Consider the following 23,393-nt stretch of genomic DNA (forward strand, 5'->3'; position numbering starts at 1 on the left):
TAGAACAGAAATGCACAAACTAGGGCTCGCGGGCCATAGTGGCCTATGGTAACCTTTGATTTGACCCTCTGAGAAGAAGAGGAAGAATTTTGGGGAGTGTTGGTGTTAATACACATTGTCATTTCTAATTTATTAATTATAAAACCTCAAAAGTTAAGGTAACTCAAACCATTTAAGTACACAAAATAATTTAAGCACAGTAAAACCCAATAAATGAAGAGAACTCAAACCAACTGAGTGCTGTAAAACCCAATAGGTTAAGGCAACTCAAACCATTCGAGGAAACTGCAAATCATTTGAGTTTAAAAAAACGGTCCCACTTTATATTAAGTGTCCTTAACTACTATGTACTTACATAAAAAAAATTAATGCAATGTACTTACTGTGTTTATAATGTATTTGAGAACACTTGTGGTGCTTTTGAGTTGGGATAGAGGTTGGGTTATGGACAGGTTTGGTGGCATGAATAGGTTTAAGGGTGGGTTAAGGTGTAAGGGATGGTCAACAGTGTATTAACAAATGTAATTACAAAAGTTAATTACAGATGTAACTACATACATGTATTTAATCAAGCATAAGTACACAGTAAATACATGTATTTACACAATAAGTACATTGTAACAAAGTATTAATTCTTGTGTAAGTACATATTAGTTAAGGCCTCTTAATATAAAGTGGGACCAAAAAAACTAATCTATACCAGTACTGTGAACTTACTCCATTTAAGTTGAGCTTACTCCATTTAAGTTGAAGAAGTTGGGTATTTAATGAACTAATTATCTTCAACACTGAGTTTAAAACAAGTTCAAAAATATGTGGAATTAACTTTCAGTACATTTTGAGTTTACTACACTCATTTCATTTGATAAAGTTGACTGTTGGGTTTTTGCAGTGTTGGTTTGTTTTATTAAGTTACTGAAAAGCAAATGTGTCAATTAAATGTTGTAAATGAATTCAATCTTTAAGTGAACATGTTGTTGCTCAACGGACTGACCACAGTTCATAAGTGCTCAGTGAGCGTATCAGGGTGCAGCTAGACAAGTGTATTCAGCATTAAACTCGTTTTTTTAATAACAGGTTCATTATAAAATGTAAAAAGACCTTAGTTAATATGATTATAGTAATGCTGTGTAGTATGTTTTCTATTTATTTTGAAATGATTTTAAAAAATTATCATATTATAAAACAGCTGAATATTTTTATCTTTGACCCCTGTCCATCAATCAACTTTGGTTTTTGGCCCTTCATAAGAAAAAGTTTGGGCACCTCTGCTCTGGAATTTTACAAGCATCAATGTGCTGTAGGGGTCACTAACATGGTGCCCGTGGGTAGAACAGGCCTGTTCTAAAAATAGCTCACCGAAGCACCACATATGAGTAACGTGCATCTAATATTTTTATAGGTATTCTGTTTAAATCACACTTGCATTGGTGCAAATTTGAAAATTACTTTAAGTTATATATTAAAAGAAAACTTTAAAAACAATTTCAGACAAATGAAGTGTTGCATATTGATATTTATCCAACTTTGTCAAATCATTGACAACTACTGTGAGAAATCATTAACATGATCAATGTCTTCACATAGATGAATATTACTGATTATTAATAATAACATACAATTAAAAGTAAATTAAGAAAAATGTGTTATTTAATAACTGGTAGCCCTTCACACTAATCGGTACCCAAGAAGTAGCTCTTAGTTTCCAAAAGGTTGGTGACCCCTGATGTGCTGAAACTAACAGACGCCCTCTAGTGGTAAAGTAGTTGTAACGTGTGTGATGTTTTGTGTTTGAGCGCCCTCTGTCAATTATGTCGGGAAGTGACTCTTCAGTATTGGTCCCCCTTTTATCCAGATACAGTGCCAGCATATATATCAGTGCACCTGTGGTGTTGCTGATTTGATTGATTTTTTTGTTTGTTTGTTTGTTTGTTTTTTAGAGATTTTGAGAGATGATCATGCAGAAGTCAGCTTAAGAGGTGTGGACGGATCATAAAAGCCATCGACTTAAAGGAGCCTTTAGTACTGATGTTCTGTTACTCTGTGTTGTAAACAAATCAAATCTAAATAAAGAAAGTGCATGCTTTCGATAAGGGATGATCACTAATAACTCATTTTAGGACAATATTATAATTTGAGTACATTTTAAAATCTATTTTTTTCCTACTGCTGTTGGTTTAGAACAGAAATGCACAAATTAGAGCTTGTGGGCCAAAATTGGCTCATGGTATCCTTTGATTTGACCCTCTGAGAAGAAGAGGGAGAATTTTGGGGTGTGACATTTCTAATGTTTTCTCTGGAAAACCCCCAAAGTTGAGGTAACTCAAACCATTTGAGGAAACCGATTGCAACAAACCATTTGAGTCAAAAACTAATCTATATGAATACTGTACTATGAGTACTTAATCCATTTAAGTTGAAGTAATGAGGTATTTAACTAACTCGTTATATCCAACACTGAGTTCAAAACGAGTTTAAATGAGTGGAATTAACTTTCAGTACATTTTGAGTTAACTACACTCATTTCATTTGATAAAGTTGACTGTTGGGTTTTTGCGGTGTTGGTTTGTTTTATTGTTAAGCGACTGAAAAGCAAATGTGTCAATTAAATGTTGTAAATTAATTCAATCTTTACGTGAACATATTGTTGCTCAACGGATAGACCACAGTACATAAGTGCTCAGCGAGCGTATCAAGGTGCAGCTAGACAAGTGTATTCAGCATTAAACTCATTTTTTTTAGTAACAGGTTAAACAGGTACTCTATTTAAGTTGAAGTAATGAGGTATTAAATTAACTCATTCCTTTCAACTCTGAGTTCAAAACTGTTTTCAAATAAGTAGAATTAGCTTTCAGTACATTTTGAGCTACTTTAAGTTGACTGTTGGGTTTTACGGTGTTGGTTTGGTTTATCGTTAAGCTACTAAAAAGCAAATGTGTCAATTAAATGTTGTAAATTAATTTTGTTTATTTTTCAAATGAACATATTTTTGCTTAGCGGATAGACCACAGTTCAGAAGCGCTGACAAAGACATTTTGAGTATTTTTAAAGTACTGTAAATATTTGCTTACACACACAAAAAAAGTATAATCTGTTTCACTATTTTTGTGGAAGCTTAATTAATTTTTCATGGCAGGGTTGACATTTGCATGGATTTGCTCATATGTTAATATTAATTGTGTCAATGTAATGATGTGTGTGTTTGTGTGTGTGTGTGTGTGTGTGTGTGTGTGTGTGTGTGCGTGCGTGTGTGTGTGTGTGTTTAACTGTTAAACATCACTTAGGAAATATTAGTACCATTAATTTTGATATATATATATATAAATATATATAAATATATATATATATATATATATATATATATATATATATATATATATATATATATATATATATATATATATATATATATATATATATATAGTTTATCAAAATTAATGGTACTAATATTTCCTAAGTGATGTTTAACAGATTCAGGAAATTTTCACAGTATGTCTGATAGTATTTTTTCTTCAGGAAAAAGTCTTATATTTTAGAATAAAAGCAGTTTTTATTCGTTTTAAACCCATTTTTAAGGTCAATATTATTAGCCCCTACAGCAATATTTTTTTGATTGTCTATACAGAACAAACCATTCTTAATGACTTGCCTAATTACTTTAACTTTAACCTAATAAACCTAGTTTAGCCTTTTAATGTCACTTTAAGCTGATTGCTAGTATCTTGAAAAATATCTAGTCAAATATTATTTACTGTCATCATGACAAAGATAAATGAAATCAGTTATTAGAAATAAGTTATTAAAACTTATGTTTAGAAATGTGCTGAAAAAATCTTTCTGTTAAACAGATATTGGGGAAAAATATACAGGGGGCTAATTATTAAAAGCAGCTACTTGGTTATCTCAAAGCAGGGGTCTTTTTCTAAAAATGTGGACTTTTTTAGCAGTTATTCACCTAATTTACAATGTATGAGATTTAAATACTGTATTTTAGTGACATTTTAAACATTATTTTAACCAAATATATTTTCTAAAGATTTAGAATAAAGGAAAATTAATAAATACTTATTGTTAAAATACAAATGTATTAGGAATCTGTTGAAGTTTTAAATTAAAAACTGTAGCCTATTGTAGCTTTAGCTTACAAACTGGCCAGAACATTCAACTGTCCTCTGTCCGAATTTGGCTATTTAAATAATAAAAAATAAAACATAACCATAATAAAAGAGCTTCACAATTTTTCTAGCCTCTCTTGTAAAAAAGTACATTTGATTTGATTGAAAATTCATAAATAACAAAAATAGTCAAATTTTTTTTTTATTTAATTTTAATATAGCATTTTGCTTGGTCTTAAAGCCTTTTTCAGAGTATTAATTTGACTATTTACGATGACATAGCAGTCAACATAAGGCAAATGAGCTCATGTATGGGACCAATTCTGGATCTTTGTCATTGAGGGGTGAGTTTTTTCAACCACCCGAACTCCTCTGGCTATGGGCCTGCAAAGTTACTTTGAATAAGGTTCAAATTGGGATAATTTTGACACTTACCACCACTTTTTTCAGGTTGGAGCTGGAATTTATGTATTTGCTGCTGTGATGTCAGTTCAATGTAGCGTGTTGTCAGACTATTGTTGTTTACACCTTGGAGTGAAAACAGACTGAACTTGAGGACGGGTGACCTGGTCCGATAAAAACACTACACAGACAGCATGATCGTCCTTCTCGGAACCGCAAATGGCCATGGCATGACCGTATAACTCGCACGTCTCCTTCGTCAACACACAGGCGTGCGCCGGGCGGCCGCGCACGCTAACAGTATAGCAACCTCTCGCGATACAACCTCTCCAATGCGGCGCCACGCGATATTTGCAAACAAAACATATGGATCTTTTTTATTATCATTTGACAGTAATGGAGGAACGCCGCGAAATGTAGCGAAGAGTACTGATTTTTCTCTAATAATTTACTTGAATAAAAGTACACATATTTAAATTTACTCAAAAAGTACACGTTACCCAATAATTTTACTCAAGTAAATGTAACGAAGTAAATGTAACTCGTTACTACCCACCTCTGAAACTAATTATCATGTAAAGCAACACACCCCTAAAACAACGACCTGTGTACATCCCCCCCCTCCCTAACTCACACTTTTTAACACATTATAATAAAAAATCTAAACTGTGTTTTAAAATGAACCTAAACTTGCAGAAGAACCATATAATAATAATAAATCTTAAAAAAGGGGTAAACTAGGTGCCCTTATTTTCAATACAGCAATACCTGACTATAAAAAGATGACAATTTTGAAGAAAAACTAAACCAGAAAAAATGTTTATGTCGAAGGTAGGTTTAAAGCCACTTCAGCTTAAGGGTACCCTTCATAACATCAAAATCAGTTGCATTCAATCCTCCCTCCTTGATTGGTTTCACTACATCTGATTTTCTTAGATAATGATGCTTATTCTTCCATAGAAAAGTATATTGCATTCGATTCAGATTTTTAATGCACCTATCAGATGTACTTACAGAAAAAGATGGGTAAATCATTCTGGAAAGTGTTGTACCTTTTGTAAAACAATTATACCAAAAATAGATAGATTCCTTTGAACCCACAAATTTATTATATTTTGACTTTTTTTATATTAGTCTCTGCAATCTATTGTTAACTATTATTTAAACCAAAAAAAAAAAAAGAAATTCTAAAAACCACGTGCATGCGCGAACTCACAATAGACTTCCGCTTCCGGTGTGCCTAAAGTCCGCTCTCTGCGAAATGGGTTTGTTGCTGGACTGTTGATTATGTTGACTCACACGTGTTAGGGGCTTTTTTGCTTTTAAAAAGAGGCTCTGACTGCATCAACGTTTATCCCCATTCGCGTTTAATGTGAGCTCGCTCAGTTTCAGGCAGGCCTGCCCGGACTCTCCATCATACCTGAGTGATTGTTCATTTAGAAACTCCAGCAGCATCAGCAGTGTTAGCAGCAGCCCATCAGCTAGCAGCAGTAGCAGGGTAAAACACCGGTTTACTCTCATCCAAGCTTCACTTCGCTCTGAAATGTGACCAGAATCTAGTTTTTACAGACGTATTACCTTCTTTGAAGTCAGTGGATTGGATTAAGTGGATTTATTTAATTTTACGCGTTTTCTTTTCACTAAATCTCACTGCACACATCATGGGGGCTTACTTGTCTCAACCCAACACGGAGAAGAGCACTGGCAACGGCGGGAGCAAGAACTTGAACTATGGGTTCTCGGCCATGCAGGGATGGCGAGTGTCTATGGAGGTAAAACAACCACTTTAATAATATTAAATAGGTTTTGTTACTTTAATTTGCTGATAGATGGATTGCTAATGCTATTAACGAGCAAATGTACGTGAATTATATGTTATTAAAACTATTGAGGTAAAGTTGTTCATATATTCAGACTTTCTCCGTAATAATATGAATTCAGAAAAGTATTCTTTGCCAATTTTAAATGTGAAGATCATACTAGCAGCCTGTGACTATCAAAGTACATTGTTCACTCAGTTAAATGATGCTAACGTTGCATTGGAGTCATACTTGTATGCTACTTCAGACCGAATATTCAAAGTAACGTTACCATGGTAAACAATATAAGGAGCATGTCACCGTTCACAAATGAACGAATGTGTGAATATAAAACCAACTTTAACTCCATTTCAAAGCAGTGTATATTTGCTTTTCAAAGTTAAGTAATGCTAGTCAGTATTTTTTTGTCTAGTGGGAGGAGTGACGTGCGCGGATTTTGGCGCCAGTGAGGTCAGAGGGTGACTCCCGCCTCAAGCTCTCGGTTTTTCTTCATAACCTGTTTTTGTTTCCTAGGACGCGCACAATTGCATCCCGGAGCTGGACGATGAAACCGCTATGTTCGCTGTCTATGATGGCCATGGAGGTAAGATAATAGTATAAGGATTTAAAGATGAGGAAGAGAGACTCGTTTCTGTCAGTTGTCCGGCCTCCGATGTTTCCAAAGCAGTCTGTTCATTAATGGGATAGTTCACACTAAAATGATTCTTCACTCACTATTTACTCTTCCTCAAATGGTTCCAAATCTTTGACTTCCGTTAAAGGCCACCTATGATGGAAATCAACTTTTGTGAGCTGTTTGGACAGAACTGTGTGTAGGTATAGTGCATACCTGTCAACATTGGGATGTGAAAATAAGGGATATGCCCACCATAATAAGGGATTCCCCTGACCCCCTTTAGAAAAAATTCCCCAAATTACTTAATATGCTCATTTGCAGCTGTTTCGTTGTAAATAAACAGTTCAGTGGTCAGTAGTATGTTTTATTATTATTTACAAAAGAAAACATAAATAGTATACATTAGCAGCAAATTAGCAAACAGTTCAGCTTATTAAAATTAATAGCTATTATTGAAATGTAATAGAATTAAATCCCATTAGCCATTTCTTCACTGTATAACATACACATTCTGATTAAAGAGCAACGAATGCATGATTTATTTAGATTTTTTTCCCCTTTGTTTACATTAAATAACAAGTGTCACTTTAAAAATGCACACATCTAATGTTATAATGAAAGCATTCAATTGCTAAATTGCAGCTGTTTATGCTCATTTAGGACGAAATTATTTGTGATTGGAAAAATAAAAAACACCAAGATCGATATCTTTAGATATTATTATTTTTATTTATGTGTATATCTGTTGAAACACGCACCCAAAACCCAGTCTTTTGCTCCGCTTCAAATCTTGAGTACAGAATCCGTTTGGGAAAACAGCGTCTGTTTATAACTATGGAGCGCGTCAGCTTACAGTCATGCAGCGCTATATGACTGTTTTGAGGATTGCATATGAAGGGGAGACGGCACCTGCAATGAGTAGGAAGAGAATCGCGCCGTTTTAATGTTTATTTCAAAGTGTTTTCATGCCTAAACAAAGCGAAAGCACTGAACAGACTCGCATTTAAGAGCAAGGGGCGGTCCCTAGTGGTTCGGCGGTATAGGTTGCGTATGGGAGGATCGACTAATTAAGGTTTATTTGCCACCTTTCAGAGAAAGACTAAAAATACGGGAAAATAACTTTACGGGATCATGGATCATTTTTCTGCTGATTGAGCTGCTCTGAGACATTGGTAACTTATAACAGGCTGCTCACTCCAACGATTTAATGAATAACATTGTAGTTGTATTTAGACATTTATAATTTCATTTTCACATTTTCTTTTTAATTAAAATAGTTAGTGAGCATCCAAATGGAGAGTAACAGATTCATATTATTCATTAGCCATTGCTGACTTTAACTTTTATTTGGCGAGTGGCAGTTTTCGGTCCTGGACATGAGGGTGAGCAAATTTACAATCGGTTTAGCATTCCTAAATGTGGACCAAAATGGATTTTCCTGGATGTTCTCACATAATTCATCAGTTAATTTTCAGAGTCTTCATTGAGTTTGGGCACACTCTGTTATGTTGTTTCTCCAGGTGAGGAAGTTGCTTTGTATTGCTCCAAGTACTTACCAGGCATCATTAAAGAGCAGAAGACGTATAAAGAAGGCAAGCTGCAAAAGGTAAACCTTGCTGATCTGTTTAAGTTGTTTATTGTTAAGATATGACTAATAGGTTTGTCCATTATGATTTCTTCAATGACAGTTACCTTGTGCGATTTTGAATGGGTTTCATTGTATTTATTATATTTGTATAAATCCAAGTTGCTTTTGCCATGAAGATACTCTAGCCAATGAAGGTTATATAGCATTTAATAGAAGATGCAATATGATGACATTTACCACCAGCTCTGTGGCTCAAATCAACTCCTGCTTCCGCTTGTACTGAAGACATTGTAGAATCCACATAACATAATCTGATTTGAAAGCAGCTGGCATTTTAAATGCATCTCTGCCATTGTCATTATTGTTTTGTATGTGACTTTACAGTACTGTAACACAATTATTACTGCATTACTTTGTTTTTTGAAAACAAGTCACAAGTAATGAAATCAGAATTGAATTATGAAAAAAAATACAGAAAACTCTTTGGAGAGGTTCCCTTTTTATAAACTCAATTATAAATCATTTAAGATCGAGCTAAATAAAACAAAACCTTTAAAAATGAACATTTATTTTAGTTTGCTTCATTCCATAACAAGTGCTTTAAATTAAACAGAGAATAAATTAAAAATATATAGAGCAAACTAGTTGGTGGCATTTGCTAAAAAAACTAAACAGAACAAAAACAAACTGACTCTAATAACACGGAATTGCACTTCAAATAATCCCCCGTCTGTGTAATTTAGCAGTCCAGATTTGTTTGGTCTGTGATAGAAGGTGTTTTGGCATATAGGTTAAAGATCAATCCACTGCACTGACCATACTGTATCAATCTCAGGCCCTGGAAGATGCCTTCCTGGATATAGATGCCAGAATCACCACAGAAGAAGTCATCAAGGAGCTTGTTCAGATAGCTGGACGTCCTCAGGAAGAAACCGAAAAAGTAGCAGATGAAGATGATGGTAAATGTTAAGACTTAATAAATCACACGTTTGTCACTTTTACTTTTCACTATTTTCAAAGATGATTTGTTTGTGTCTTAATGAAAATTTAAGCCACTAATAATAAGACACAGTTATTTAAAGGATAGCATGACGGTCTGAGTATTTGTTGACAAACCTAAGCTTGTTTGACTTGAGTTTGTTTTGTTTGGATAATGAATGTTGTTTTCTGTACTGGCATCTCCCGTTCACTGCTGATATGAGTGCAAAACAAAAATACATTTTCATCATTTACTCGCCCTTCGCTTGTTCAAAGCCAGTTTCAGTTTTGTAGGACACAAAGAAAGATATTTTGAAGAATGCTAGTTGCTGTCACCCATTGACTTCCATAGTAGGAAAAAAAATACTTTGGAAGTCAATAGGTGCCAGCATTCTTCAAAATATCATCTTTTGTGTTTACCAGAAGACATTCAAATATGTTTTGATAAAGTGAATGGTGGATCGGACATTGCGTTCATGCTTTTAACGAACCTTTTTGGAGTCACCAAAAAAAAAATACTGTTTCACCTGATTTTAAGATGGAATCTGCGGCCGTGGTTTGCTATTTCTGCTGAGAATTTTGGTAAATCTGTGGAATTACTTTGGGAGTATCCAGCGGAGTATCATAACCAAAACCTTAATATATTAAATAAAAATAATAAATTACTGAATAAAAACTGAATAAATTCAAATTTACACATTCACACAAAAATCTGCGGGATTCTGCGCACGCAGATTCCGTGTGGGCCTAAAAATTAGACAATTTTTAAAAGGAGAGTACTTGGGACATTTTTAAAAAGGTACCAGCAGGACGAATCTTAAATTATTTATCAAAAATTGAACTGAAAAATCATATTTAACTTTGAATGTATTTTTGTGTGTTTTATTTTTTTGTTCTATATATTTGTCTGAGGGTGCTTTCACACCTCTTTAGTCTGGTTGAATCGCACTAGAGTTCGTTTTCCCTCTTGGTGCAGATGTGAATGCAGCAATCGTATTCGAGTGTGCATCAAAAGCGGACCAAAAAGCGTACGGTTTCAACGAACCCTGGAGCGGTTCGTTTGTGGTGAGACATGATCTGAACTAAAACAGACCCAACCACAAAAAGTACTAATCCAGCTGCGTAGTCCGATGCGCTGTGCATTATGGGATATGGAGGAAAAATATTTGTTGGCAGCGCTTTATCAACAGAAAGAGAGAGAGGGAAAAACATTACCTAATGGATCCTTGGTAATATTTAGGCAAGATGGCCATGTCGCAGTTTAGCTAAATTAATTCATGTCTCCTCCTGAAGTGGCGTGCGATGCATTAAAACATTGTTTTCCAGCTGCAGCCGCGATTCATTCTCAATGTACAGTTTGTCTAAAATGATGTATGCAAACTATATAGTATATGAGCAGGGATACAATCAGTCAGCACAGTTGTCCCTCCATTGTAGAAAACGTAATTTTGTGTCTGCCGGTTTGTTTACTTGCGGGAGTTCTCTTAGCATTTTCCCGCACGAGAATTCTAACCAATCGATAAGTAGTTTAGGAACTATGTCCTACAACATCTGGCCAATGAGTGATGTGGATTTTGTCAGATGAGTGCATTTTGGTTCTTTTCATCTGGTTCGGACCAAAGCCAGCAGTGTGGTGTGAAAACGACCCAAAAACAGCAGAAAATGCAACCATGTATCATTTATTGGCCTTTGGTCCAGACCAAATGAAGCGAACTACAGATGTGAAAGCACCCCAAGTAACTTTTTATTTTAATATGAATTTGTTTTTGTCATGTAACATTTTTATGTAAATACATTTTGCCATAAAATAGCCATAAGTTGCTGATGTGGCGATGAATAGATAAATTAGCTTCATTTAGACAGATGGATAATTGTAGGTGTGCCGCTTTTGATCCATTGTGCTGCCGGCTTCAGGACACTGTTCAAATTCCTTCCGCACCCAAAAGCAAAACCTGTGTGACTAAAATAGCTTCATGTCTTAATTAGATTTTAGTTCGATTATGACTTGAGTCAGATTAAGGTCATCAAAAAAACGCTGTTTACATGGTTGAGTCTTAATCAGAATATTGTATTAATCTTAATAAAATCGGAGTAATGGTGTCCATGTAAGCATACTAATTGTTTTGGGTATTAATGCATGAATGTTTCCGCTAATACAAATTATAAAAAATAAATCCAATATTTTTTTTGTTTTGTCTTATTGTCAGTTGATAATGAAGAAGCTGCTCTGCTGCATGAAGAAGCCACTATGACAATCGAGGAGCTGCTCACCCGCTACGGACAGAACCAAAACAAAAATGCCAAAAAGCCATGTCCCGAGGCCTCTAAAGAGTCCGAGGATGGGGAGAAATCTCATGCCGAGAAGGGAATCAACGGCGAGACAGAATGCGGGCCATCTGTTGTTGACAGTATTGGGAAGAAGCCGGCTGGTGCTGGAAATGCAGCTGAAGGCTCCAAGATGAGGGCCTGCAGACGAGCGGCTGCTTCCGGCGGCTCAGCTTCTGAAGGATCAGCTGAAAAGTCTGGGGATGCCGGTCCTTCTTGCTCTTCTTCTGCAGCAGCTCCTCCAGGAAGTGCCAAGTCCAAGTTCTTTGAGGACAGTGAAGAATCGGGGGAGGAGGAGGAAGAAGAGGAAGGCAGCGAGGAAGAGGTGAATATAAATTTAGCACAGCTGGCAAGTGTTGATTATTTGGAGCTAGGTTTGTATAACAACCTTCTGTTAAAAGTTCATTTTCAAATACAGATGACCTGGCAGATCAGTCTTTAATATTGATAGTATTGATGCCAACATTGGAATTAAATTGATACTAGAGTAGCTATGTTTCCATCCACCTATTTTTATGCCCATTTTGGATATGCGCCTAAAACAATCGGTTGACAGAAACCGCAAGATGCGCATACATTTTGAAAATTAGCATAACTGAGAGGGATAATCTTTTAATATGAAAAGATGCCATAACCTACAATGGAAACACTTTTACAGAAAAAGTTCCAGTATGTGCATTAAAAAAGTCGTGTGATTTTTGTTAAAAGAGATCATGAATGGACAAACCAGCAGGCTGAGCACATTGTAAAACATCTGAAATGCTGTTTTGGTCTTTCTAAAACGCCTTAAACATTTCAGTATTAGTGTTAATATATTATTAATTACCTCCAGAATCAAGAGCGTCTGTGCTCCGTGTCTCACATCTTCAAACACATTCATTGTGTGGGATTGTCTTCTTAGACACAAGTCATCTATTAAATGAGGAAAAGATTCACGCAGCTTCTCCTACCGCAGCGAATTCTATTTTTACTGTTGTTATTTGGTGCCAATTAATCAGGAAGTGACAATTTTGTTCTCTTTGACTCGTTGGTCGGAAATGCTGCTTTATTCGCACGTCTTTTATGAGATTTTTCCAGTTTCGCGCATTAATATAAATCGCAGTTTTGGATGTAAACATAATTTATTGATATCGATACATTGTGTACAATTTCTAATGGACATCAAAGTCCATACATTTCGTAAACATCGCTTTCATGCATTGTTCACTCACAGTGCTCCTCTGTTCAGTTGACCTTTCATCAGGTATCTAAGGAGATCTTTTGGCTGCTATGGTTGGGATACGATGGCAAGAAAGATTTCTGTTTTTATGGTTGTAACCGATTCGTGCAGGGAATGTAGAGAATACATTTTAAAACATTTGTTCTCTAATATATGTTTTCTATTTAAAGACAGAGAAGGGGGTATTGCACAGAAATCAAATAACGGCAGAATAACAGAAAAGGATGCTTTTGTCTCGTTTAATCAGCACGTGCTGGCTTAGTCCGATACAAGTTTGCTGATCCAGGATGAGAATTTATTTTATTTTAAGAAAAACATTTAAGTTTTACTTTTTTTATTCATTTAGAGGACGTTATATTCAAAGTAAATGACAAGAGGAAGGTACAAGCCAGCCAATAAAGTAGCACCTAATCCAGAGAAGAGCTAGAATGTTTCAGACAGTGCTATCGAACAACATTGTTTTGTTTACCCTTGTTACCAGACATTGTTGTAGGACATTTTGATATGTCTACAAAAATTCAACAATTGTAATAAAAGTAGAAATCAAAATTATTGCTGCTGGCCCTGTAATTACTTGGATTAGGTCATGGCTGTCCAAACTTTGTCCTGGAGGGCCGGTGTCCTGCTGAGTTTAGCTCCACTTTGCTTCAACACACCTGCCAGGAGATTTCTAGTATATATAGCAGGAGCTTGATTAGCTATTAAACTCTCCAGGACACCGGCCCTCCAGGACCTAGTTTGGACACCCCTGGTATGGATCAATGCCAAATATTGCAGTATCGCCCACCCCTCCTGGTAACTGAAAAGTATGTTTCTGTTAGAGTTTAAGCATTTTTCCAAAAGTCCAAAACGTGGACATTTATCATGGTCCAAAGTATTTCAGAGCAGGTCTATTTAAAAATAAAAAGGTAAAATAAAAAAAGCTTAGCACTGCTGATCAAATATTTGGGGTCAGTAGACTGAAGTTACAATGCTGGAATAAATTAGAGTTATAAATGCATTATCTGAAAGCTCTTAAAATGCTCAATTCTAATGACTTTTCAGAATTTTACTGAATTTGCTTGTGTTTACATACACACATCTACATGCATGCATGCATACATACAGCCATACAGCCTTTGGTAAGCAAATAGTCAAAACCTTTTGTAAACCTAAACCTTTTTAAACAAACAAACAAACAAAAATATTGTTTAATATAGGAAAAATAGATCTAGTTAATTACAAACAGAATACTACTAAAATACTTATTTTTGCAACTCTTAGCATCTTAATGTTGACAAACATTTGTTTACAGGACGGCAGTGAGGAGGATGGTGAGAACAGCAGCGAGAATGAAGAAGAGGATGACACTGAAGAAGGAGAGGAAGAGGATACCGATGAAGAGGAGGAAATGTGCTTGCCAGGCATGGATGGAAAAGAGGAGGTTAGCATGTCTCCCGACCCCTTATTTCAGTTTTAGAGCATGTTTTAACAAGGTGAAAAATGCATTTAATGATCAAGACACTATTTCTGTGATTGTGTTCTGCAATTGTTGCTTCAGTTTGTATCACTGCTCTGTGGTCACCGTTTTCAGTTTGATTTGTTTTACACTGTAAAAAAAAAATCCCCTGTTGTAACACTTAAATACCATTTAGACCAGGGGTCTCAAACTCGCGGCCCGCGGGCCATTTGCGGCCCTCAGTGCAATATTTTGTGGCCCGCGCCGACCGCTGTACACTGACAGAATCAGCGGAGCGGGGAGAGAGAGCGCTCCCCACTCCGCTGATTCTATCCGTACACAGCGGTCACTGGCATTCCCCGCCTGCCGTGTAAACAAAGGGGCAGGGATGCCGGTGACGTCACCACGCACCCTGCCCCTTTGTTAGACGCTGTGACGGGCGGGAAGTGTAGGAGGGAACTCGCGCCGGCCAGAACCAAGGTAAGCTGTTCCCGCCCCTGCCTGCCACTTAGCTACCTATCTGCAGCCTGCCACCTACCTAGCTACAGCCTGCACCTTATATATATTATAGGTAGATACAGACTGGTACAGACTGATGTGACTGGAGTGGGGTGGGGGTGTTTTATTTATACATATATACGCCTTTTTTTTAGGTGAGGGAATGGAAGTTTTGAGTGTGTGATAAGTGTGTGAGAAGTTATTCTCCACCTTGAACTTCAATAAGTCAAAGTACAGGTCTAGACTTAATGATGATCATCTTCAAGCCATACTGAGGGTCTCAACTGCTTCCGCTCTAAAGCCAAATGTGATTCAGATTTGTGAGAAGAAGCGCTGTCAAGTCTCTGGCAGCAAAGAGTAGGCAAAAGATGCCATGTTCAGAAGAACTGTTCACCCAGACTTTGCCTCCTGCGGCCCCCAGGTAAATTGAGTTTGAGACCCCTGATTTAGACACACCATACATCAGCATAAAAAACCTAGCCATGACAGGAAAAAAGTTATTCCCAAGCTCATGTATTCTAATTTTTTTGCACTTCGGCACGGTTCAGAGCAACTATACCTAGTGTAAGTACCCACTTAAACTTTGCAGACTGTTAATATGGATATTATAATGGTATGTGACATGCGTTCCACCTAAATATTGCAACACAAGAACATGTTGATTTAAAAAAAAAAAAAAAAAGCATTTGAGAGCTGAGAGAGAACCCTGCACTAGTGTTGGGTTCATCACATCTTGTACAGGAATCTTTAAAGTTTAAATCAATCAAACCTGAAGCATGCAAGTTTGCAGCATTAACTGTGAAAGAGACACTGCAAACTCTTGAGAAATGAACTATTAAACCATGATCGAACAGAATAGACTGCAGTGGGCCGAACTTTAGTAAATGTAAAAGTAAAAGTGCTGGAAGTGCAGAAAGAGGGCTGCAGCCGGCAGGTATCCATACTTTTACATATTCCAGTCAAATACACAAAACACTCGCTTCACTGTCAAATGATTCAAGTAAATGTGTGAACCGAACCGTGACCACTGAATTTAGTTGTTTTGATGAACAGATTATTAATCACAGTTGCCGTGTACATTGGAATATAGTGCACAAGGAGCAGAACACACAAACTTATGATACATACTGGTGCGGAGTCATTTTTGCTGACCATTTTTCATCTCCGTTATCCAGCCAGGTTCAGACAGTGGCACTACAGCTGTAGTTGCTCTTATTCGTGGGAAGCAGCTGATCGTGGCCAACGCTGGAGACTCCAGATGTGTGGTGTCTGAAAAGGGAAAAGCGTTAGACATGTCCTACGACCACAAGCCGGAGGATGAGCTCGAGCTGGCCAGAATAAAGAATGCTGGTGGAAAGGTGACCATGGACGGTCGTGTCAATGGAGGACTGAACCTCTCCAGAGCTATCGGTAATGTGGAATACTCTGATTTTTTTATTTATTTATTTTAAATCATTAATTGAATGCATTTTCATTATTGCATGACTAATGGCTGGGTTTCATGTAGGCGATCACTTTTACAAAAGAAACAAAGCTCTTCCCGCTGAGGAACAGATGATCTCCGCTCTCCCTGATGTCAAAGTGCTGACTCTCAACGATGATCATGAGTTCATGGTTATTGCATGTGATGGCATTTGGTAAGACTTTTTTTTTTTTATTGATCCAAAGTATGTTAGTAGTTTCATCATTCATATTAAGCCCCAAATGGAAGTCATGCACTTCAGTGGCTGTAAAAAAACAATAATGCTTTGTTTCTCTTTGGAGATTCAAGAGATTATTTCAGATTTTTCTAAAAAAATAATTTTGGCTCAACCTCTGTCCTTCCTCTGAAATTAACGTGTACTTTAACATATAAAATTCCTACAATGACAACAGTATCAGTTGTAAGTCATTTGAAGTTAAATGTTTCTTACCACTTTTGTTTTTTTTTTTCGAGAGTAGACATGACCATAATGTTTACTTAAGATTCTGATTTGGTTAATATTGGCAGCTTGAGAGAGCCAACATACTGGTATACTACTTAAACTAATTTAAGAATGCATCTCGTCCTAAACTGTTCATACTACAACCACCAAACTAACTCCAAATCTCAAAAATATACTGAATTAAGTTGCTATGTCTTTTCCAACTGAAAACTGATCCTGGGAAATTTGGAAAAGTCCCATCAACTTAACTTTAGACCAAACTTTGTGACCTCATTACTTTGCACCAGACTGTCATGTAGACTTAAGGTTGGACTCATTTAACTCAGACTACCAATCTCTCAAACTCTGATAACCTTTCAACTTAATAGCCACATCCTAGAAACCACTTGCGCCACCCTAGCAACTGTTCCATAGACTTGCTAAAAACATACTAATCATACTAGAAACATACCAATAACCTACCAATCCATACTAGAAACGTTCTAGTCATACTAGAAACATACCAACAACCTACCAATCCATACTAGAAACATACCAACAACATACCAATCCATACTAACAGTATATTAATTCATACTAGAAACATACCAACAAAATACCAATCCATACCAGAAGCATACTAATCATACTAGAAACATACTAACAATATACCAATGCATACTAATCATACTAGAAATGTAGTTTCATTCATTCATTTTCTTTTCGTCTCGGTCTCTTTATTAATCCAGGGCCGGAAAACCATTTGATCCAATCATTTCTTGAGTCTTTGGTTTGAGTCATTTGTTCGTCATGTGAAAGTCGGAAGCCAATAATATTCATTTTCTTTTTGGCTTAGTCCATTAATTATTCATGGTCACCACAGCGGAATGAACCGCCAACTTATCCAGCACGTTTCACGCAGCATATGCCCTTCCAACTGCAATCTATCTCTGGGAAACATCCATACACACGCATACACTACAGACAATTTAGCCTGTATGCAATTCACCTGTCCTGCATGTCTCTGGACTGTGGGGGAAACCGGAGACTCCGGAAACTCCACACAGAAACACCAACTGACCCATCCGAGGCTCAAACTAGCGACCTTCTTGCTGTGAGGTGACAGCACTACCTACTGCGTCGCCCAACAAACTAACAATATATACTAAATCCATACTAAAAACACACTAAGAAACATACTAATCATACTGTCAACATGCAAAGATTAACCACCCAGCAAGAAACATGCCGAAACATGCTGTCATAAATATAGTTAACCATCTATGCCAACTGTTTCAAACTTCTTAAAAACTACTTCAAACGTTCAGAGTAGGCCTTCTCGAGCCACCACTTTTTAGTTTTGTTATTGTGGTTTCTATTACAGCTGTGTTATCACTATTCAGTACTTCAAAATACAGCGACCCTGTAATTAAATTATCAGTAGCTGTATAGCAATACAAATAAGCACAATGACTTTAAATTGATTATTCAAGATATTTGTGACGTTTTTGCCATTTATTTACCCTGTAATCATGGAAAGATGATTTTTATTGAATTGTTCTCATCACTGATAGAACATCTGATATTCAATATAATGGTGTTACTTTAGTTCTCCTGCAACAGTTCTTCATGTTCATCTTTTCCTGCAGTTTTATATTTAACCGTAAACAGCAGCTGATTAAATGTCTGTGTTTTCATTCGTCTTTTGTTTGTTTAAAGGAATGTGATGAGCAGTCAGGAAGTAATAGACTTTGTGAGTGAGAGAATGAAAACTGAGTCCGGTAAAAACAATCCCCTATCTGCCATTATTGATGAGGTAAGTACTGAGGATGCGTGGGCCTTTTTCCCCCATTTGTTTTCTTGATTTAATGCCCTACCTGTTAAATATATACCTATTTGCATGCTGACATGTCAAAACAGTGTTAAAAAGCTGCGGTTTTGAAAATAGTAGGGCTGCCCGAATATTCGAATTGAAACTGGGTAGGGCTGGGCGATATGTGCAAAAAATTATATCTCTCTATTTTTAGGAGGAATGACTGTATACGATATATATCCAGTATTTTCCCATAAATGGTTACTTAAGAGTCAAAGCCTTTGCTCAAAAACTGTTTAATAAAGTTTTAATAAAGTACAATTTAAACACGGGGGTTTCCCTCCCTGTTATTGTCATCATTATAATTATCATTCTTATATTGTTATTTGTTGAAAGAGTAGCTAACAGCGAGATAATAAAATAGAAAAAGAAATGTTTGGTAGACAAATGCATTTTATTTATTTATTTTTTATTAATCGTTTAAACCAAACCGTTTGATTTGTACACACAAATCAAATCATGTTTTCCAGTTAAGAGGCTAAACTAAACTAATCAATAAATACAATTAGAATATAATCGAAATTGAAGTCAATATGCAATAACAGACCAAAACGCAGAGCTAAATGTGTTATAACGTAAATGTAAAGAATAGACCGTCGTGTGATAAATACTGAACTTAAGATCAGTGTATATGAGGTGGTTTCACTTTCAAAATGCGGTATAAATTCGTCCCATTTTTTTCATTTTTGAACACATTCAGGTGCTGCTTGTCAATTTGACACAGCTTCTTTTTTCCTTGTTACTGTCAAATGCGGAAGAAATGATCAATAAAAGGTTTCCGATAAACCGCTGTGACAGCAGCAGGTGCTGTGTGACGTGCTTGCACGCGAGGGGGAGTCAGATTTCGATACAGCACCGGCACTGCATGTTCCTCCATGTCGCGTGTAGTGATGGGTCTTCTTGATCGATTCATTCATTTCTAACAAATCTTTTGTATGACTCGGGGAGTGAATCATTCATTTGCCTATGCGCTCAGTTGTGCAAGTGGAGCTCGCATGCTACCTCGGAGTGCTCGGTTTCATGCAAAATGCGCACATGTGGCCTCAAACCATATCGATAGGAAAGATATTGAATAATCGCGTTAAGCAATCATATCGATAAAATATACTGCCCAGCCCTAAAACAGGGTGTCCGCGGGGTCTTAAAGTATTAAAAGTTGATAAATCAATTGTGAGAAAATCAAGACCCTCAAAAGGTATTAAACTCTTAAATGGGCAATAGTGACCCACTACCAGTGGTCACAAAAGCATGGATTACTGTCAAATTTCAGCCCTCAATTGGTAACTGTAGGCTTAATATACCACGCTTATAAACCCACATTGACCAGAGGGGTCACAACAGTACCTTCAAAAACCATTACTTCTGTTTTGTTTTCATTTACTTAAATTAAAAGGAAGTTTTCTGTCTGCATCTTTGTAAACAGCATAACGAATTATCCAAATTCTACCCTTTTAAAAAGGGTATTTTCATTCAAATCTAAGAGCTGCCCTCATTATGTTCCTGTGTGTAGTACAAGTCTGCAGTCCATATAAATTGAGACTACATTGAAGATTCCTACTTTCAGAAATCTCGACCATCCAAAGCACCTAATGAAAACTTAATTACCCTCCATGTTCTTGTTAACAGGCATGCTGCTGCATTTTGCACCATTTGCAAGCGGGCAGTAGTGACTCACTATTCCCCGCATACAGTGCATTACGGTAATCTAACAGAGTGGTCACAAAAGCATGGATTACTGTCAAATTTCACCTCTAAAGTAGTGACTGTAGGCTTAATAAACTGAGCTAACAAACTCAAATTAACCCGAGGGGTCCCAACGGTACCTTCAAAAACCCTTACTTCTGTTTTGTTTTCATTAAAACTTGAATTAAAAGCCATCCAAGCCTTCATTTCACTTAGAGAAATAACACTGTTAACTCGCTGCTTGATTGTCCAAGCAAAAATGTACATTAACAGGGTATCCGCGGGGTCTTAAAAAGTCTTAATGTCTTAAATATCCAAAGCTAAATTTTAGGCTTTGAAAAGTCTTAAATCTACTTAAATGTTGTGTTGTCGGTCTTAAATCTTTTTAAACGGGTCTTAATTTTCATTTGTTCATGTATAGCTACCCAATCTGTCCATTAACACCCATACAATCACCAACAATTAATCTCAATAAAACTTAAAACTTTCTATTTAATAATAGCATTTAATTACTTGCAGTTACATTTGCTAAAAAGTTCTTTATGTACTGAGGGTACTGACATGACCTAAATTTGTTAAGTTATTATTTATAAATAGATTATTAATGTTATTATTAATTATTATTGTAGACTGAAGTTATTGACAGCTATGTTTTGCTCTATTCTTTGTAAGGGTTATTGGGTTTGGGAATGGATTTATTTGAAAAGTAATAATAAATATTCAAACAAAATTATTATTATTATTGTATTATTAAATGTATTAATTTTTAATCATTATTTGATAGGGTGAGTGAAAATCTTTCCTGTACCTGGGGTATTCGAAAACAAATCCTTAAATTATATTCACAATGGTCTTAATGTCTTTAAAAGTCTTAAATTTAACTTGGTGAAATCTGCAGATTTACATTAGCTGTTTTGCTGCAGTAATGAAGTACACATTTACTGGAACCATGACAAGACTCGGTGGATTTTTTTAAAACAAAAGCCTCTTCTCTTCACATCTAGCTGCTGGACCACTGCCTGGCACCAGACACCTCAGGAGACGGCACTGGATGCGACAACATGACCTGTATGATCGTCACCTTCTCCCCGCGCTCCGGGAGCAACGTCGCTGAGGGCACCAAGAAGAGAAAGCCAGAGGAGACCGCAGTGGAAGAAAACGGCAACGACAGCAAAAAACCCAAAACTGAGTAAAGGTGCTGTCGCTGAATGTGTTGATTATTTTGAGGACACTTTCCCTTTTGAATACAGACCACTTAGGAGAATTTTAAGGATAGCTCCCTGAGAAAGAGCATTTTACTTTTAAATGATTCAAAGACACAACTGTTAACTTGTTTTTTTTTCCTGGTTTAACAATCCCATCAGCAACATTTATATTTGATGATAATGGAGTGAACGGAGCAGTATCGGTTTCAGAGGTGACGACACATGAATTTATGTGCTCCTCATTTATTTGTCTCGTCCATCGTACCATTGTTTTGTGTACATAGTATTTTTCCAGTAAATGTCAATTTGATTTTTCTTTTTTTTTATATGCAGTAGTGGATCCTTGTCAATATTTGTGATGTTTTCCCTGGACACCAGTGTGTAACTGATCAAATACATTTTTTTTAAATAATGTGATTAAACACATGCTGGTCTTTTTTTATTTTTCCTCCCCCAAAGCCATCACATAGATGTGGGATAAAATTAATCCTGTGGAAATGATCTCAGATGATGATGAGTTACTCCGACATTCCTCTCTCCCTTGTTTCATATTCGCTAAAAATAACTTTGTTTGCAATGCCATTTTTCCCAAAGTCCATAATTACAGGCTTCTTTGAATTATGCGGACGGCAGGCCGGCGTTTGGATCAATGTCTTGTTCTGAACAGTTCCAGCGTGGACGTCTTCAAGGCAAGAGTTTTCGTTTTACATTGTCCTCACTCTTAAAGCATCCCTCGAATTCATTAAGGTTTATATACAACGTATTTTGGAATATATATTTTGGTACTTTTTCAGAGCATCTTTGTGGGTTGTACAGGGAAAAACGACAAGTCATTGCTCAGAACTACAGCCTTTTCTGTATCAATAAACAAGTGGAGACAAGCACCGCAATGCTGTTTTTCTTGAGGGGAACTGGGGTTTGTATAAGCAGCAAGGACGTTTTGTGTCTGTGCATCTTTGGAAAGAGCAAAACAAATCATTTAAATTCTAGCCTTTTAAAAGGGGTGATTTTATTCAAATCTAAGAGCTGCCCTCATTATGTTCCTGTGTGTAGTACATGTCTGCAGCCCATTTAAATTGAGACTACATTGAAGATTCCTACTTGAAGCTGCGCTCACACTAGAGATTTATAATGCGAAATTCTGTCGTGCTGCGAAAAGGCGAGAATAAACAAGATTATTAGGCATTAAAAAAGCGAGCGATTGCTCCATGTTTTAATTTTTTGTGTATAGAGGTCATGTTTTGATCCTCGATTGGTCTCACGCAGTCAGGTGATGCGATTTCGCAGGTCAGAGTTCACCAAGCTTGATACTGCGTTTCCGGTCTGACGCATTCGCGTGCGTATGAATGGAAGTCTATGGGAGGAAAAGCCCAGTGTGGCAGCAGCTTTAGAGCTTGATTAGCTGATTCAGGTGTGTTTGATTAGGGTTGGAGTTAAACTCTCCAGGACACCGCCCCTCCAGGACCAAGCTGGGACACCCCTGGGTTAGTGTGTTCAACAGGTTGACTTGACTGGATTTGAGAAGACAATGGACCTACACCAGCATATGATATCCATAACCATAACAGTTCATGTTAAGGCACATTTGATTAACGTCATTGTGTCACCGCACTATCTGCTGTTCCTCTGGAGTTTTATGTATATTGGGTGTTTCATTATTAATTTGTCAACTTTAACTGTGGTTTGGCACTTTCATTCGGCCATGTCCCCCATGGCAAACGAGATATTG

At 36.6% G+C, this 23,393-nt stretch overlaps 1 protein-coding gene across 2 annotated transcripts; it reads left to right on the forward strand.

Annotated features, from left to right (window-relative positions):
* Positions 1 to 5,734: 5,734 nt before the first annotated feature.
* Positions 5,735 to 22,543, forward strand: ppm1g (protein phosphatase, Mg2+/Mn2+ dependent, 1G). 2 transcript variants are annotated; one of them, NM_201488.1, is given in 12 exon segments: positions 5,735 to 5,887; positions 6,061 to 6,289; positions 6,851 to 6,920; positions 8,474 to 8,559; positions 9,377 to 9,500; positions 11,727 to 12,169; positions 14,358 to 14,486; positions 16,175 to 16,409; positions 16,507 to 16,636; positions 18,623 to 18,719; positions 21,464 to 21,499; positions 21,626 to 22,543. In NM_201488.1, coding segments are annotated over 11 exon segments (1,488 nt in total). In that variant the 5' UTR covers positions 5,735 to 5,887; positions 6,061 to 6,178; the 3' UTR covers positions 21,653 to 22,543.
* The last annotated feature ends 850 nt before the right edge of the window (positions 22,544 to 23,393 follow it).

The sequence above is a fragment of the Danio rerio genome, chromosome 13 (genome assembly GCF_049306965.1).
Source record: "Danio rerio strain Tuebingen ecotype United States chromosome 13, GRCz12tu, whole genome shotgun sequence".
NCBI lineage: Eukaryota > Metazoa > Chordata > Actinopteri > Cypriniformes > Danionidae > Danio > Danio rerio.

Coding starts and splice junctions, on each gene's coding strand:
- ppm1g (XM_005169512.6), top strand. CDS start 6,179: ATGGGGGCTTACTTGTCTCAACCCAACACGGAGAAGAGCACTGGCAAC. Junction 6,290..6,850: donor GATGGCGAGTGTCTATGGAG/GTAAAACAACCA, acceptor TTTGTTTCCTAG/GACGCGCACAATTGCATCCC. Junction 12,170..14,357: donor AGGAAGGCAGCGAGGAAGAG/GTGAATATAAAT, acceptor ATTTGTTTACAG/GACGGCAGTGAGGAGGATGG.